At 47.6% G+C, this 12,732-nt stretch overlaps 1 protein-coding gene across 18 annotated transcripts in view; it reads right to left on the minus strand.

Annotated features, from left to right (window-relative positions):
* The window catches only part of camk2g2 (calcium/calmodulin-dependent protein kinase (CaM kinase) II gamma 2), an 83,925-nt gene that overhangs the window by 46,986 nt on the left and 24,207 nt on the right, over window positions 1-12,732 (minus strand). For all 18 annotated transcript variants that reach the window (XM_061227662.1, XM_061227654.1, XM_061227658.1 and 15 more), the window contains exon 3: window positions 406-465. In XM_061227662.1, the coding sequence (XP_061083646.1) occupies window positions 406-465 (60 nt within the window). The remainder of the gene's footprint in view (window positions 1-405; window positions 466-12,732) is intronic.

The following is a 12,732-nucleotide window of genomic DNA, read 5'->3' on the forward strand; positions in this document are numbered from 1 at the left end:
TTTCCCTGAGTTTGCATGCGGTCAAGGTCTGCCACTTGCATGTCATGCTAAACGCACTCTGAGCCACACCATGCAAATCCACCCTGCATCAGCTGCCTGATACCTGGACTCTTTCCCTCTTCCCTCTCCGTACTACACACAGAAACCACACACACCTAAATATAGCAGTAATACTGTTACAGTGGAGGCCAACTGCAAGCTTGACATCTTCTGGGGCCAAGTACAGTATGCAAAATTAGTGTTACATTTCCATGGTAAACCAGCATTAACTGACAGCTAATTCTGTCTTCTTAATGAGGTAAATGATATTAAGGCATTAGACTGTCATTCAACTTTAAAAAAAATTGCTTTTCCATGCCTTAGGGTTATACTGGTACAAAGTCCATCAAGGGTATCCAAACTCACCGATGTTGGGGTGTTTGAGCAAACGACAAATCCGAGCCTCTCGTTCCAGTTTCTGATGATCTGAGGAAAAACAAAGTGAGGAAAATAGTTCAGACCTGACGACGAGACAACCGATTCACAGTCCAAGTGTTACACCTCTTTAGGACATGACTTCATAGTCCCTGTGTTACATCATCTCTTTAGAACATGACTTCATAGTCCCTGTGTTACATCATCTCTTTAGAACATGACTTCATAGTCCCTGTGTTACATCATCTCTTTAGAACATGACTTCATAGTCCCTGTGTTACATCATCTCTTTAGAACATGACTTCATAATCCCTGTGCTACATCATCTCTTTAGAACATGACTTCATAGTCCCTGTGTTACATCATCTCTTTAGAACATGACTTCATAGTCCCTGTGTCACATCATCTAAATTTACAAAAGGGAACGCCATAGTTTAGTAGACCCCGGCAGACAGCATACGCAGTCTGCAGAGAGGGCCCCAGTTAGCAGTGACAGGCCTGAGAGAGGAGCTCCAGCACAGCCCAAAGCGCCCACTGTGAGCTGGAGAGACACCATCCAGACACCAGGAGAAACCAGTTCCTTTCCAACAGGCCAGACATGCATATGGAGAAACCAGGTCCTACCCAGAACACCATACACACCTCTGGAGAAACCTGCTCTCCCCCAGCACACTATACAGATTTGTGGAGAGACCAGCTCTCCCCCAACACACGATACAGACTTGTGGAGAGACCAGCTCTCCTCTCAGTAATTAATGAGGTATTGTGGATCGGCAGTGTGACAGGGATGGGGGTTTGAGGGGGGATGCCATATGCCAGGCAGATATGAGCCCATTCAGCTCCTGAGGGCTCGGCGAGTGGGACTAGGCGTGGGACAGCCTTCCTGAACATGGTGATGTGAGAAACAGAGAGGGGGGGAAAATGAGAGAGAGAATGTGGAAGGATACACACACACACACACACACACAAATTCCACCATGGGAAAACGCCAACCACTGCTCTGAAAACACAAGAGCCTTGTTTGTCCTCTCTGCATTCACAATGAAGTGGAACGGAAGTCTTCAGTAGTGCAGACAGTGCAGCTCCGCTCATTTATAGAGAGCAGCACTCTGTACGAGCCAGCAGTCAGCTCATCACAGACACTGTCCAATACCTCTGACATCACTTCCTGTGCTCAGTCAGGTTTATTAGACGCTGTCCAGTATGTCTGACATCACTTCCTGTGCCCAGTCAGGCTCATCACAGACACGGTCCAATACCTCTCACATCACTTCCTGTGCTCAGTCAGGTTTATTAGACACTGTCCAGTATGTCTGACATCACTTTCTGTGCTCAGTTTAGGCTCATCACAGACACCGTTCAGTAGCTCTGATATTGACACTTCCTGTACTGAATAATCAGCCCCTTAGACCAGGTCAGGTTCAACAGCATGTAGGGAAATGACTTAAACAAACTGCTGAAGGCAGCAGGGTTGTGCTGTGATTGGAGGAACCAGATTTAGTGGCCAGATGGCCGTAGGTGCAGCGGACATATGGATGTTTCGATGGGTAATATTTAACATCAGCTGTGTCACCCCGAGTAAGGAACGTCTTCTGAACACATACGTAAGGTCATCTAATTAAACACAGACCAGGGAGACTCATTCAGCACAATCAAATTCACACACCCGCAGTTTGTGTGCGTGCTTTTGTGAGACAACACACATCTTAGCCAAACTGTAGGCATGTACAGAGCGTGTTTCAGTGTCACTCAGTTACAGCACATCCAGAGAGGGAGGGAGCATGACGATTTCCACAGCAAGGTTTCTGAGCTGCGTGAAGAATGTACATCCATATTCAGTTTAGAAGGGTACAAGGATGATGTACTAAATAGCCGAAAGCTCTTTAAAAATCAACCGTCAACGCTGTTATTATGATGCAACACATAGGTTAAATTAGTGACTGAAATATAATTAAAGTCTGGGAGAAAATGGGTGTATGAACGTAAAACTTATGGAGGTGAAACGTTTTACCGTTTCAAGAGATTCAGTGATTCACCTCACAGTGCTGGAGGAGCAATTCATTTCCCCTGGGCTGCCCTCTCCGCAAAATAACCCCAGCTGCCCTTTACACAAGAACTGGACAAACACGGGAGACAGCGGGGCTGAGGATTCTGGGTAAAGCAAACGTGATGCTACCGCTCTGAGAGGGGACGGCTTCTTATCTCTGAATTTATACAGAGGCACAAAGACAAACGCGCACAGACACGCGTCCTCCGGGCGTCCGATGCATACATTCATGAGCGCCATTCTGACGAGGAGAGGAGCGGGAGCGGGGAGGAGGAGGAGGGGACCCGTCCGCTGACGGAAACTGACAGAGACGCATGCGAGGGCTCCTCCAAATACATTACTGTCCCAGAATGAATTATGGAAAGATGGGAGAGAAAGGAGGTGAGAGCGAGAGAGCGAGAGAGAGAGAAAGAGAGGGAGGGAGGGAGGAAAAGATAGAGAGAGATAAAAAGCAAGAAGTACAGAGAGGTCCTCAGCTGACCTCTGACCTTTGACCCAAGGAACTGTAGAGGTGTAAAATCAGGCCACAGCAGCAGTCTGAGACGCTGTACTCATGTGAAAACAAGTAGAACTCTGGGAGCAGACAGAGCTGACTCTTCTTTTCCTAAGACTAACACTTGGTTGGTTTTTATATGTGTTGAAGTAATTAGTAGATTAGTCAACAAACTTTAAACCTGTTAACTAGATGTTCCACTTTCCTTTATTGAAACTCAGAGACACATTGAGAGCAGGTGCCCTCTTTTACAAGTGTGCCCAATGTACACACAAATGCAACAATTAAGGAAATAAGTCGTGATAAGTAAAGTAAGTATTCTTTGGAACCCAACGCTAGATGCAAGACGGCTTCTCACCCCCTGCGATTGAATTACGAATTCACTGGAAACCTAATCCTGTTTGCTTAACATTATGTGGCAGCCGTCTGGCTGAGACGGAGAGATCACTGGAAGTTTGCCCACCACCTTTTCATTCAGCTGGCTACTATAACAGGAGCTATGAATGGAAGCTTGGCTTGCAGATAATAAACTCGTCAGGCTACCCTTAAAACATGACGATGCAGACAGTCCACCAGTTATCTTACAGTCACCTTTCCCTCTGCATCAAACTTGCGAGGTTGGTATCTCTGCATCTTTGAAAAAACAACCAAGCAGATTTGAGGACCTGAATGCTGATGATTTTGAGTTAGTTCCTTTCTTCCAGATAACCATGGCAGCACTATATTGTTAACATTCCACATTGAAAAGGCCAATCGATTTCAATTTCAAATTTGTTGCTGAGTAAACTCAGTTGACTAACCAGACCGTAGTAATCAGTACAGCCATAAGGAATACAAAAGATTTTAAATGCTTTTCTTAAATTAACCAAAAAGGATCCATGCGCCTTGATGTATTGGGAGGAATCAGGCATGAATTATCTAATGAGCCCAAACAGTAGTACAGTATGTTGTGAACCCGACAACCTCAGGTGTGTTCCTGTGCTTTGGACGTAAGTGTTATATTAGCACAGCGACAGTCCCCAGACCCCCACACAGGCACAGACAGGTCAGAGAACAGAGAGTCCTAATTACCACACACCGCTCCGCAAAATAATCACGACAGCCGCACGTTCACCCTGACGCAGGCAGCTGATCCACACGCAGTCAGCCCTTCCGTGTCACACCGAGAGCTCTCCTCCTCGCGTCTGAGAGCCATCGTAATGAAGACACACGGCAGTTAGTCCAGCATCCATTTCTGAAAGCACGCCTCAAAATCTCACCCCACGGATAACTGACTCAAGAGTCACTTTTGCATATAGAAAAACCCCTTAATTTCTCCAGTATAGAAAAGTGACCCCCACATGGAATAATGAACCACATATTGTCATCTAGATTTCTGGGACTGGGGTCAAGTTTCCATAGCACAGTAAAATGAGCCATTGAAATGCTGGTTTTTGGGATTGATGTCAATTCTCCACAGCATTCAGACAATCTTAAGTTATGATATTGAATAACTGCTCACATATAGAAAAGGGGCACCCTGATAAGAAGATGGGGCTACTGCAGCACAGATGTTGAGGCACTGGGGGCGGGTGTGGGGGGTGGGGGTAACACCCCCCCCTCTCTAATCCCTCTGTCACGCTCTCGTCCCCCGACAGGAACACGATTTGGGAGCAGGGATGACAAAAAACCCTCCCATTAGAGTCTCAGATCCGCGCAGAGGAACATGCTCACAGCCAACAGGGCGTACAGAGGAAACGCCAATCACCCTCCGGAAGAGAGGCTCCCTGACACCCCACGTTCCGCGGAGAACGGCGCTCTGTTCCGCAGAAAGCACCGGGCAGAACTCAGCAATGAGGAGGCCGCCTCCAGCATTCATTCTGACACGTCTCGCCTCGGGACCGGAGCTCTCCTCTCTGGCTGCTGTGCTATACGAAAGCAGGGAGGTTTGTGTATGATTTCAGCTCTCGGCGATAATCGTCCACCCGTGCTCCTGCGAGGACTCTGGACCTGAAGATCACTTGCAGGCGTCCCGACTGTGAAAGGTAGTGCCCGACACTACAAAGTCAACCGTGGAGCAGAGGCTGATCTGCTCCTCAACTCCGCTATTGTGACTGTGCGGGACCCAGAACGTGACATGCGGTTTCACGCGCAGGCCCATGCACTCGAATACAAACATACACACTTGGTCACCTGCGCACACGCACACACACACACACACACACACACACATTCATTCAGCACAGCTTGGGCTGGGCAGACACTACAAAACGCACATGGCACAGCCAGAGCACACAGACTGTCATGGACGGGTCCAGGCAGGCAGTGAGGTTAAGGGTCGCTGCACAAGCGCAGACACTCTGCTGGGTAAAATCCTAACCATGCCACCAATGCTGCCACTCCCACAGAACCTCAGCACATGTAGGCCAGCACACGCATGTGCTTGAACACACGTACACACACATGCCCCCCACATGAGAGAGAGTGTGTGTGTGTGTGTGTGTGTGTGTCTGTGTGTGTGAGTGAGTGTGTGTGTGTGTGTGTGTGTGTGAGAATGTACACACACCTGTTCGTGCCTGTACGTGAACGTGTGTGTGTGTTGCCACGTGTTGCCAGCTCTTCCAGCTGCCCATCAATCACAGTGTGCGATTCCGGCCAATGACAACAGCAATATTTACTCCACTAAATATCGTCCAACATGCGGCCCTTTGGGGCCTGCAAAAAATCATGTGCTAAAGGTCCCTAAGGGAGAAACGGGGTCACACCACAAAACCGTGGGGTTGGATAGTCCTCTCACCCGCGTGCAGTGTCTGCAAACAAGGCTTTTATGGGCATTCTGGGATGCAGACAACAGCACACACACACACATCAGCAAAGACAGGCCATCCTGTGAAAAAACAACCCTTACCTCCCGTACCGACGTACTGCTCAGAGCCCTTAGCCCCACGCTACTCCACCCCTGGTCCTGGGGGCCGCAGTGTCTGCAGGAGTTTGCGCCAGCCACGTGCTACCCCGCCTGATTTCACTAACGGCCTTACTTCCTGATCCAAGCCGGTAATAGTAAGTAATCAGTGAAATCAGGTGGCGTAGTGCACGGTTGAAGCAAATACTCACACGCACTGTGGTCCTCAGGACCTGGAGTTGAGTAGCCACAGGCAATAAGGTTGTGTTTATTCACATACGGGTTTGCTGTATTTGTGAAACTATTTCTTGAAAAGCTAAAATAACCGGTTTGCCTGAAAACGCTTCCCCATTTCAGTACTGGCTAACACATCTGTTCTTCGGAAATTATTCGCTTATAATCATCATTGACCATACATCAAACCAAGCAAGGAACTGGGAATCTATTTAAAAACTGCAGGCGGAAGTTGATAAGCTCTCGGGGAGGAAGCGTAGTTGGACAACCCAAACGCGCACTCAAGGGCTGGTTCCTAAATGATAAAACAGGCGTCCAAATATTATTCTCCTTCCTTCGGGAGAGACATTTACAGTTCATCAGAGGTGAGACATTGACCAGGAGATCACCAATAGTGTAAATGCAAATATACTTCAAATATTTGCATGAAAATCCAAGTTTTATGCTCGCTCATCAATATTCAAAGGGGAACTTGGGAACTATAAAATAACTGATAATTTACTGATATTCATTCTTCCGACCAGTTCAGTGTGACTAAATGCAGATCTCTTCACAGGTCTAAATTGATCTTCTTGGAGAAAAAAAACTTGATTATCCTCATAAGCCATAAAATGATCTTATTCAAACTATTCAAACACCATACTCAAGTAAGCTGGCTCTTTTAAGCCCTGCACACATCAACCCACTGGCCCCCAGTGCCTTGGGGCTGGTTTTTCTTGGAGCCAAATTACAGTTCCTCAAAGAGCAAAGCATGCTGGGATACGCAGGAATGGTGCATCGTGTCCTCGAGTTCACTCAGAGCCAGGGCGGGGGGGGGGCACCCCGGGAGATCGAAGTAAACATTCGGGAACAGCAGGTGACAGCCAGGGAGAATCTCACTCTCATCTTCACAGGCCAAAGGTAAATAAACAACTCCCATGCACGCTCCACACCCACAAGACCTACAGACGCAAGCGGGTCTCGGTTTAACTCCAGTTCAACTTGGAGCTACGTAGCTTAACGTTGCGCTAGTGCGGTAAACCGGCCCAGAGGTTAAAGGTCTTCGCCGACTCTAGAATACACAAAGACTCGGGGGAGAAGGCTGCACGCCATGGAAGGTCTTTCGGTCTACATTAAGAAAAACAAATACAAGATGTAGGCTGCACTGCAAAGCAATTTATTACAGAACAAATAGTCGCTCACAGCTGAAGTGAAGTGTTACGGCTGAACACAGCGGTCCAGGGAAAACCCTGAGTGAGGAAACAGTAATTCCGTTCGCTACTGATCACCACCTATGAACACACAGCAGGCTAGGTAGAATTTCTACAGAACATTCTCTCACCCACAAACTGTGTCAAATGCACCACGCCAAATTTTACCACACAGCAACGGGTGAACATGTTCAGATACAGTGGGGTCCTAAAGTCTGAGACCACATTGAAAATCTGGGGGGGGTGGGGGGGGGGGGGTTTCCCATGTAATCATGAAAATGAACAGAAAGTTTCAGGATTTAGAAAATTTTCTAACTTCAAAATTCAAAGTTACGTCAAAGCTTTGCAAGAACTACTTGAAGACCAAAGAAGGGCAAGGAGTGCTGCACAATCCACAATCACCTGACCTCAACCCCACTGAATATTTATGGGGACACTTGAAGACTGACAAAAGCCAAGCATTCAGTAACATCACAATATGCTCTTTGGAACATTGTCAAAGCTGGAATAACATGGGTCATCATGTTTGTAGAGTCCATTCCAGCTCAAGCGCACGCTGCCATTAAAGCAAAAGAGGGGGCATACCAAAACAAAGAAATTCAGAAATTTGTGTACGAGATTCAACTTTAAACATAAATTGTTATGCTGATAATATAATTTGTAATTAGTATTAAGTTAGAAAACAATGCAAAATAGAAGCATTTTCACTGGTAGTCTCAGACTATTGGACCCCACTGTACAGTGATGCATTTTTCCAGACAGCACAACCACAAAATGACAGAAATACAACCTCACATGAGTCTCTGGTGGAAGGAGATTACAGCCAGAGGCCTTAGACCAGGGCAGCCCAACCCAGCTCCTGGAGATGTACCATCCTGTAGGTTTTCATTTCAACTCTAATTTGGCACACTGGATACTGCCAATTAGCAGCTTAACAAGATCTCTAGCTTTGAGGTGCGCTTTGTTAGGGCTGGATTGAGCACGTACAGCACAGAGGATCTCCAGGAACAGGATTGGCCAGCCCTGCCTTATGTGCTTCCACAGCAGCACTGTGCCACGTAGTGCTTATTGTATATTGTTCACTTAAGAGTTTATACAAGTTTTTCACTGCGATACATGACATCATTCAGAGTAGATGCCAGGTTGAGAGCAGTGACACAGGAGAGCATGACAAGTGTAAGCTACATAAGTACCTTTGGATAGCAGTGTCTGTTAGGCTAATAAACAATGTAAAACATAACATACAGATGGCACTGAGAGAGTCTATTAGTCAAAGTGTGCTGTGAGGTTTTGATTGAGCTCATGGCGTTTATACACACAGAGTATAAATTACTCAGACATTATTTACACGTTACTATTAAACTTTTTATGCTAACTGCTTTTTTGTGACATTAAACGGGTCTGCGGTAACATGTATAATCTACCAACATGTCCATCGCAATAACCAGCAATCTTTCAAAAGATGAAGAACAACTCTAAGGTCAAAACAGCCAGACAATAAAGTGAGTGAGAGTGCGTAACGCTCGGCAGCCATTTGCAATCAATCCCAGATGTCTTCATTACCAAAAGGCATTAGCATTGGCCATCCAATATCCCAAATCAGTTAGAGCCACTGAAATGTCTGAGTGACACTGTACTTCTAAGCAGAACAGTTAATCTAATGGCTCTCCCCAGGAGTGTCTGCTCCACGAGGCACGGGGGACAGGGCACACACTGAGACATTACTGCTCACTGCTGAATGAGGCGGCCCCCTCCCCCCTGTGCACTCTGGGTAATTAATCCTGAGCGCTACTTAATGAGGGGAGAGAGGACACAGAGTACAGCTACAAGCAGGGCTTTGTGCTTCTGTCTGTGTGTGTGTGTGTGTGTGTGTGTGTGTGTGTTTCTGTGTGTGCGAGTGTGTGTTTCTCTGTGTGTGAGTGTGTGTGTGTTTCTGTGTGTGTGTGTGTGTGTGTTTTTCTGTGTGTGTGTGTTTCTTTGTATGTGTGTGTTTCTCTGTGTGTGTGTTTCTGTGTGTGTGTGTGAGTGAGTGTGTATGTGCTGTTTGTGCGCATTTTTGTGCTGTCTGTGCACATGTGTGTATGTATGTGCATGCTGTTTGTGTGCAAGTTGATTGTGTGTGTGTGTGTGTGTGTGTGTGTGTGTGAGTGTGTGTGAGTGTGTGAGAGTATGTGAGAGTATGTGAGAGTATGTGAGAGTGTGTGTGTGTGTGAGTGTGTGAGTGTGTGAGTGTGTGAGTGTGTGAGAGTGTGTGAGAGTGTGTGAGAGTGTGTGTGAGAGTGTGTGCAGGCTGCAAGCCTGCAGGAAAGAAAGCAAACCCCAAACTCCACACCGCTAAAACAGCCAGCAAGCTTCTGAAACCTTAATAAGGTTCTGAAAGCATGAATATCATCTGCTTCAGCAGTGGCCTGTGTGTGGAGTTCATTTCGACCAGCCTGTCCAGCGGTCCCTGTCTCACTGAAGCATTAGTGAACATTTTTAATGGCTTGCGTTTGCACAGATGAAAGAAGTTCATTCTGTTCAATACTGCTCCTCGTGGCCCTGCGATTCCCATCCAGTTAATATCGTCCTTCTGATCAGACATCTCCTGTTGAAGCCCCTCTGCCCCCTGAAATTACCCTGGGGGTAAACCAGGGCACGATTCCTCCCCTGACTGACAGAGCTGCACACTGTCTCTCTCACATGCTGTATTTTACAGTCTTGTAAAGTTGACTGGAGACCTCTCCTAACCTCACTCATCTCCTCCCACCTGAGCTCAGAGTGGTTCTGCCAGTCTAAAACACGGCTTAAAAGACCGCCCCGCCCCTCAGCCCCCACGCACTCATAACCAAACTTTCTGAGAGAGAGACAGAGAGAGAGCGTGAGAGAGAGAGAGAGAGAGAGAGAGAGAGAGAGAGAGCAAGAAGGGAAGAAGCCCTAATTCGCTGCAGACAGCGACTTTGCAAATGTCACTCTCCCCTTCACGCACTCGTATGGATATCTTTCAAACCGCACCAGATAAAAAGCCAAATACAATGGTCATCTGGCCTACGCCTAGAATATTCCATGGTGTTGAATAAGACACGAGAAGGCTGCACTCAGCACTTTTGCTCGCTAGAGCAGGTTCTGGGCGGAAAGGCGTCTCTCTCCGAACCTCCAGGGCGAAGATAGAACAAACAAATCAATGATGTCACAGCTATTTCAAAACCCCATCAGTGCTGACGCTGGTTGCTCAGGTTTGAACTTCCAGAGAAGAAGAGTTCTGTGTTTCTTTACCGCTCACACCAGGAAAACGGCCGGGTTCATGGTACTTCCACACAGCCTATTTCAGTTCTTTAAATTTATTTAGGAGGTATTAGCTACCATTGCTTTTGTCTGCGGGCTGTGCTGCGTCTATGATCAAAGAAAGCCTTTTGCGAAAGACATGGCTTGTCACAAGAGGCATGGTATGTAACGCCCTTTAGCCCTTTAAGGAAATTGCTCTGTAAAAGCCATATCCATCCAGATGTTGACAGCCGACCGTATGATCACCTACCTACACCCCTACAGGAAAACGGGAATAAAACTGGGAAAACCAGGAATAATGCTGCAAGTAATCTGGACTATAAAGAAGCACTGATCTAAACACACATGACCCCCCCCCCCCCCCCCCCCAGTATGCGCTATTAGGGAAGCACATTCCGACACTGCTAATTACATACAGGTATGTAGTACAGAACAGGTAGAGCTGCATCTAACTAATTTAAACACAGGAGAGTAACATCACTGTGTGTGTGTGTGTGTGTGTGTGTGTCTGTGCGGGTGAGTTTGTGTGTGTGTGTCTGCATTATGTGTGTGTGTGTGTGTGTGTGTGTCTGTGCGGGTGAGTTTGTGTGTGTGTGTCTGCATTATGTGTGTGTGTGTGTGTGCATGTGTCTGTCTGTGCGGGTGAGTTTGTGTGTGTGTGTCTGCATTATGTGTGTGTGTGTGTGTGTGTGTGTGTGTGTTTGCGGGTGTGTGTGTGTATTTGCGGCTGTGTTTGCGGCTGAGTTTTGTTTGTTTGTAAAGACTCCGTGTCTCTGTATGCGAGTATAGACAAGTCTGCAGATTCCACAGCATAATGACCCATACTCACAGATTTCTTAGTCTTCAAAACCTCATTAGCATTCCAGCACCATTCTGTGCTTCCCCTATCACCCAGGACTAACCCATCACTGCCTGTGTGAACCCCATAGCACTCAAGACTAACCCAGGACTACCCCCATATCACCCAGGACTAACCCAGCACTGCCTGTGTGAACCCCCATATCACCCAGGACTAACCCAGCACTGCCAGTGTGAACCCCATATCACCCAGGACTAACCCAGCACTGCCTGTGTGAACCCCATATCACCCAGGACTAACCCAGCACTGCCTGTGTTAACCCCATATCACCCAGGACTAACCCAGCACTGCCTGTGTTAACCCCATATCACCCAGGACTAAGGGGCATGATGCAAGCGCAAGTAGTGAGCGAAGGCACTGATGTGAAACTGCCATTAGCGCCATAAACCCCAGGTGTGCCCGAGTCTCTCTCCCTGATCATTCCCAGAACCCCCGCTCTTCATTCCACTGTTATTCCTGAGCATTGCCGGACACAAAGTGAACATCTGACCAGTCCTCTGCGTTAGGCTGGTATTTACATTTCCTCTGATCCAGTGGGAACGCTGCACAGCCTCTGATTGGCTGGAGGACAGCAGAGCCTCGGTGACCGCCTTTCGAGCACGATCGGGGTGAACTTGTGACCGTGTCCTGGCAGCACCTGACCACAGATGACTCCCACGACACGCCGGGTCCATTTCCTGGTGGAATTGAGCCGTAGAGAAGAGTATGTTCTTACCACGGTCTCCACACTCTCCCAGAGGAGAACGCTAAAAGCAGAACTGACGTCCCGGGAACTCTACAGAGGATTAGGGCACATTCTTAGGGCAGTGGACCCAAAATTTGCCTCAGAAGGCTAGCAAACCAGGGTGCTGAAGCAGACAGGCCATAACACACACACACGGACACACACGCACACATGCACAAATGCACATACACACAGACATACACATACACACACACATATGCATTCTCACATGCTCTCTCTGTCTCAAACACACACACACACACACACACACACACACACACACACAGTTTCCACACACAGACACACAAGTACGCATTCTAACACGCTCTCTCTGCCTCTGAAACACGCACACGCACACAGACAGACACACAGCCTCCTCAGTGGCTCCACGCTCCCCGTCTCTCATTAATTAAGTGCTGCCTGTGTGATCCCAGGCACACATGCGCATGGCCATGTCGCTCCGGCAGTGCAGCGGTGCCTGAGTCCCTCTAAGCCCTGGGATTGGTGTATTTTTAGTAATCCAGGCCGCGCTGACCTCTCTCTCAGCCACGGGTAAGTCTCTTAAAGCGCAGATAAACAGGGTAATCTCCCACTGACTTCCACCTCATCTGTCGCTCTGCACCCAT

Source organism: Conger conger, chromosome 18 (assembly GCF_963514075.1).
Source record: "Conger conger chromosome 18, fConCon1.1, whole genome shotgun sequence".
NCBI lineage: Eukaryota > Metazoa > Chordata > Actinopteri > Anguilliformes > Congridae > Conger > Conger conger.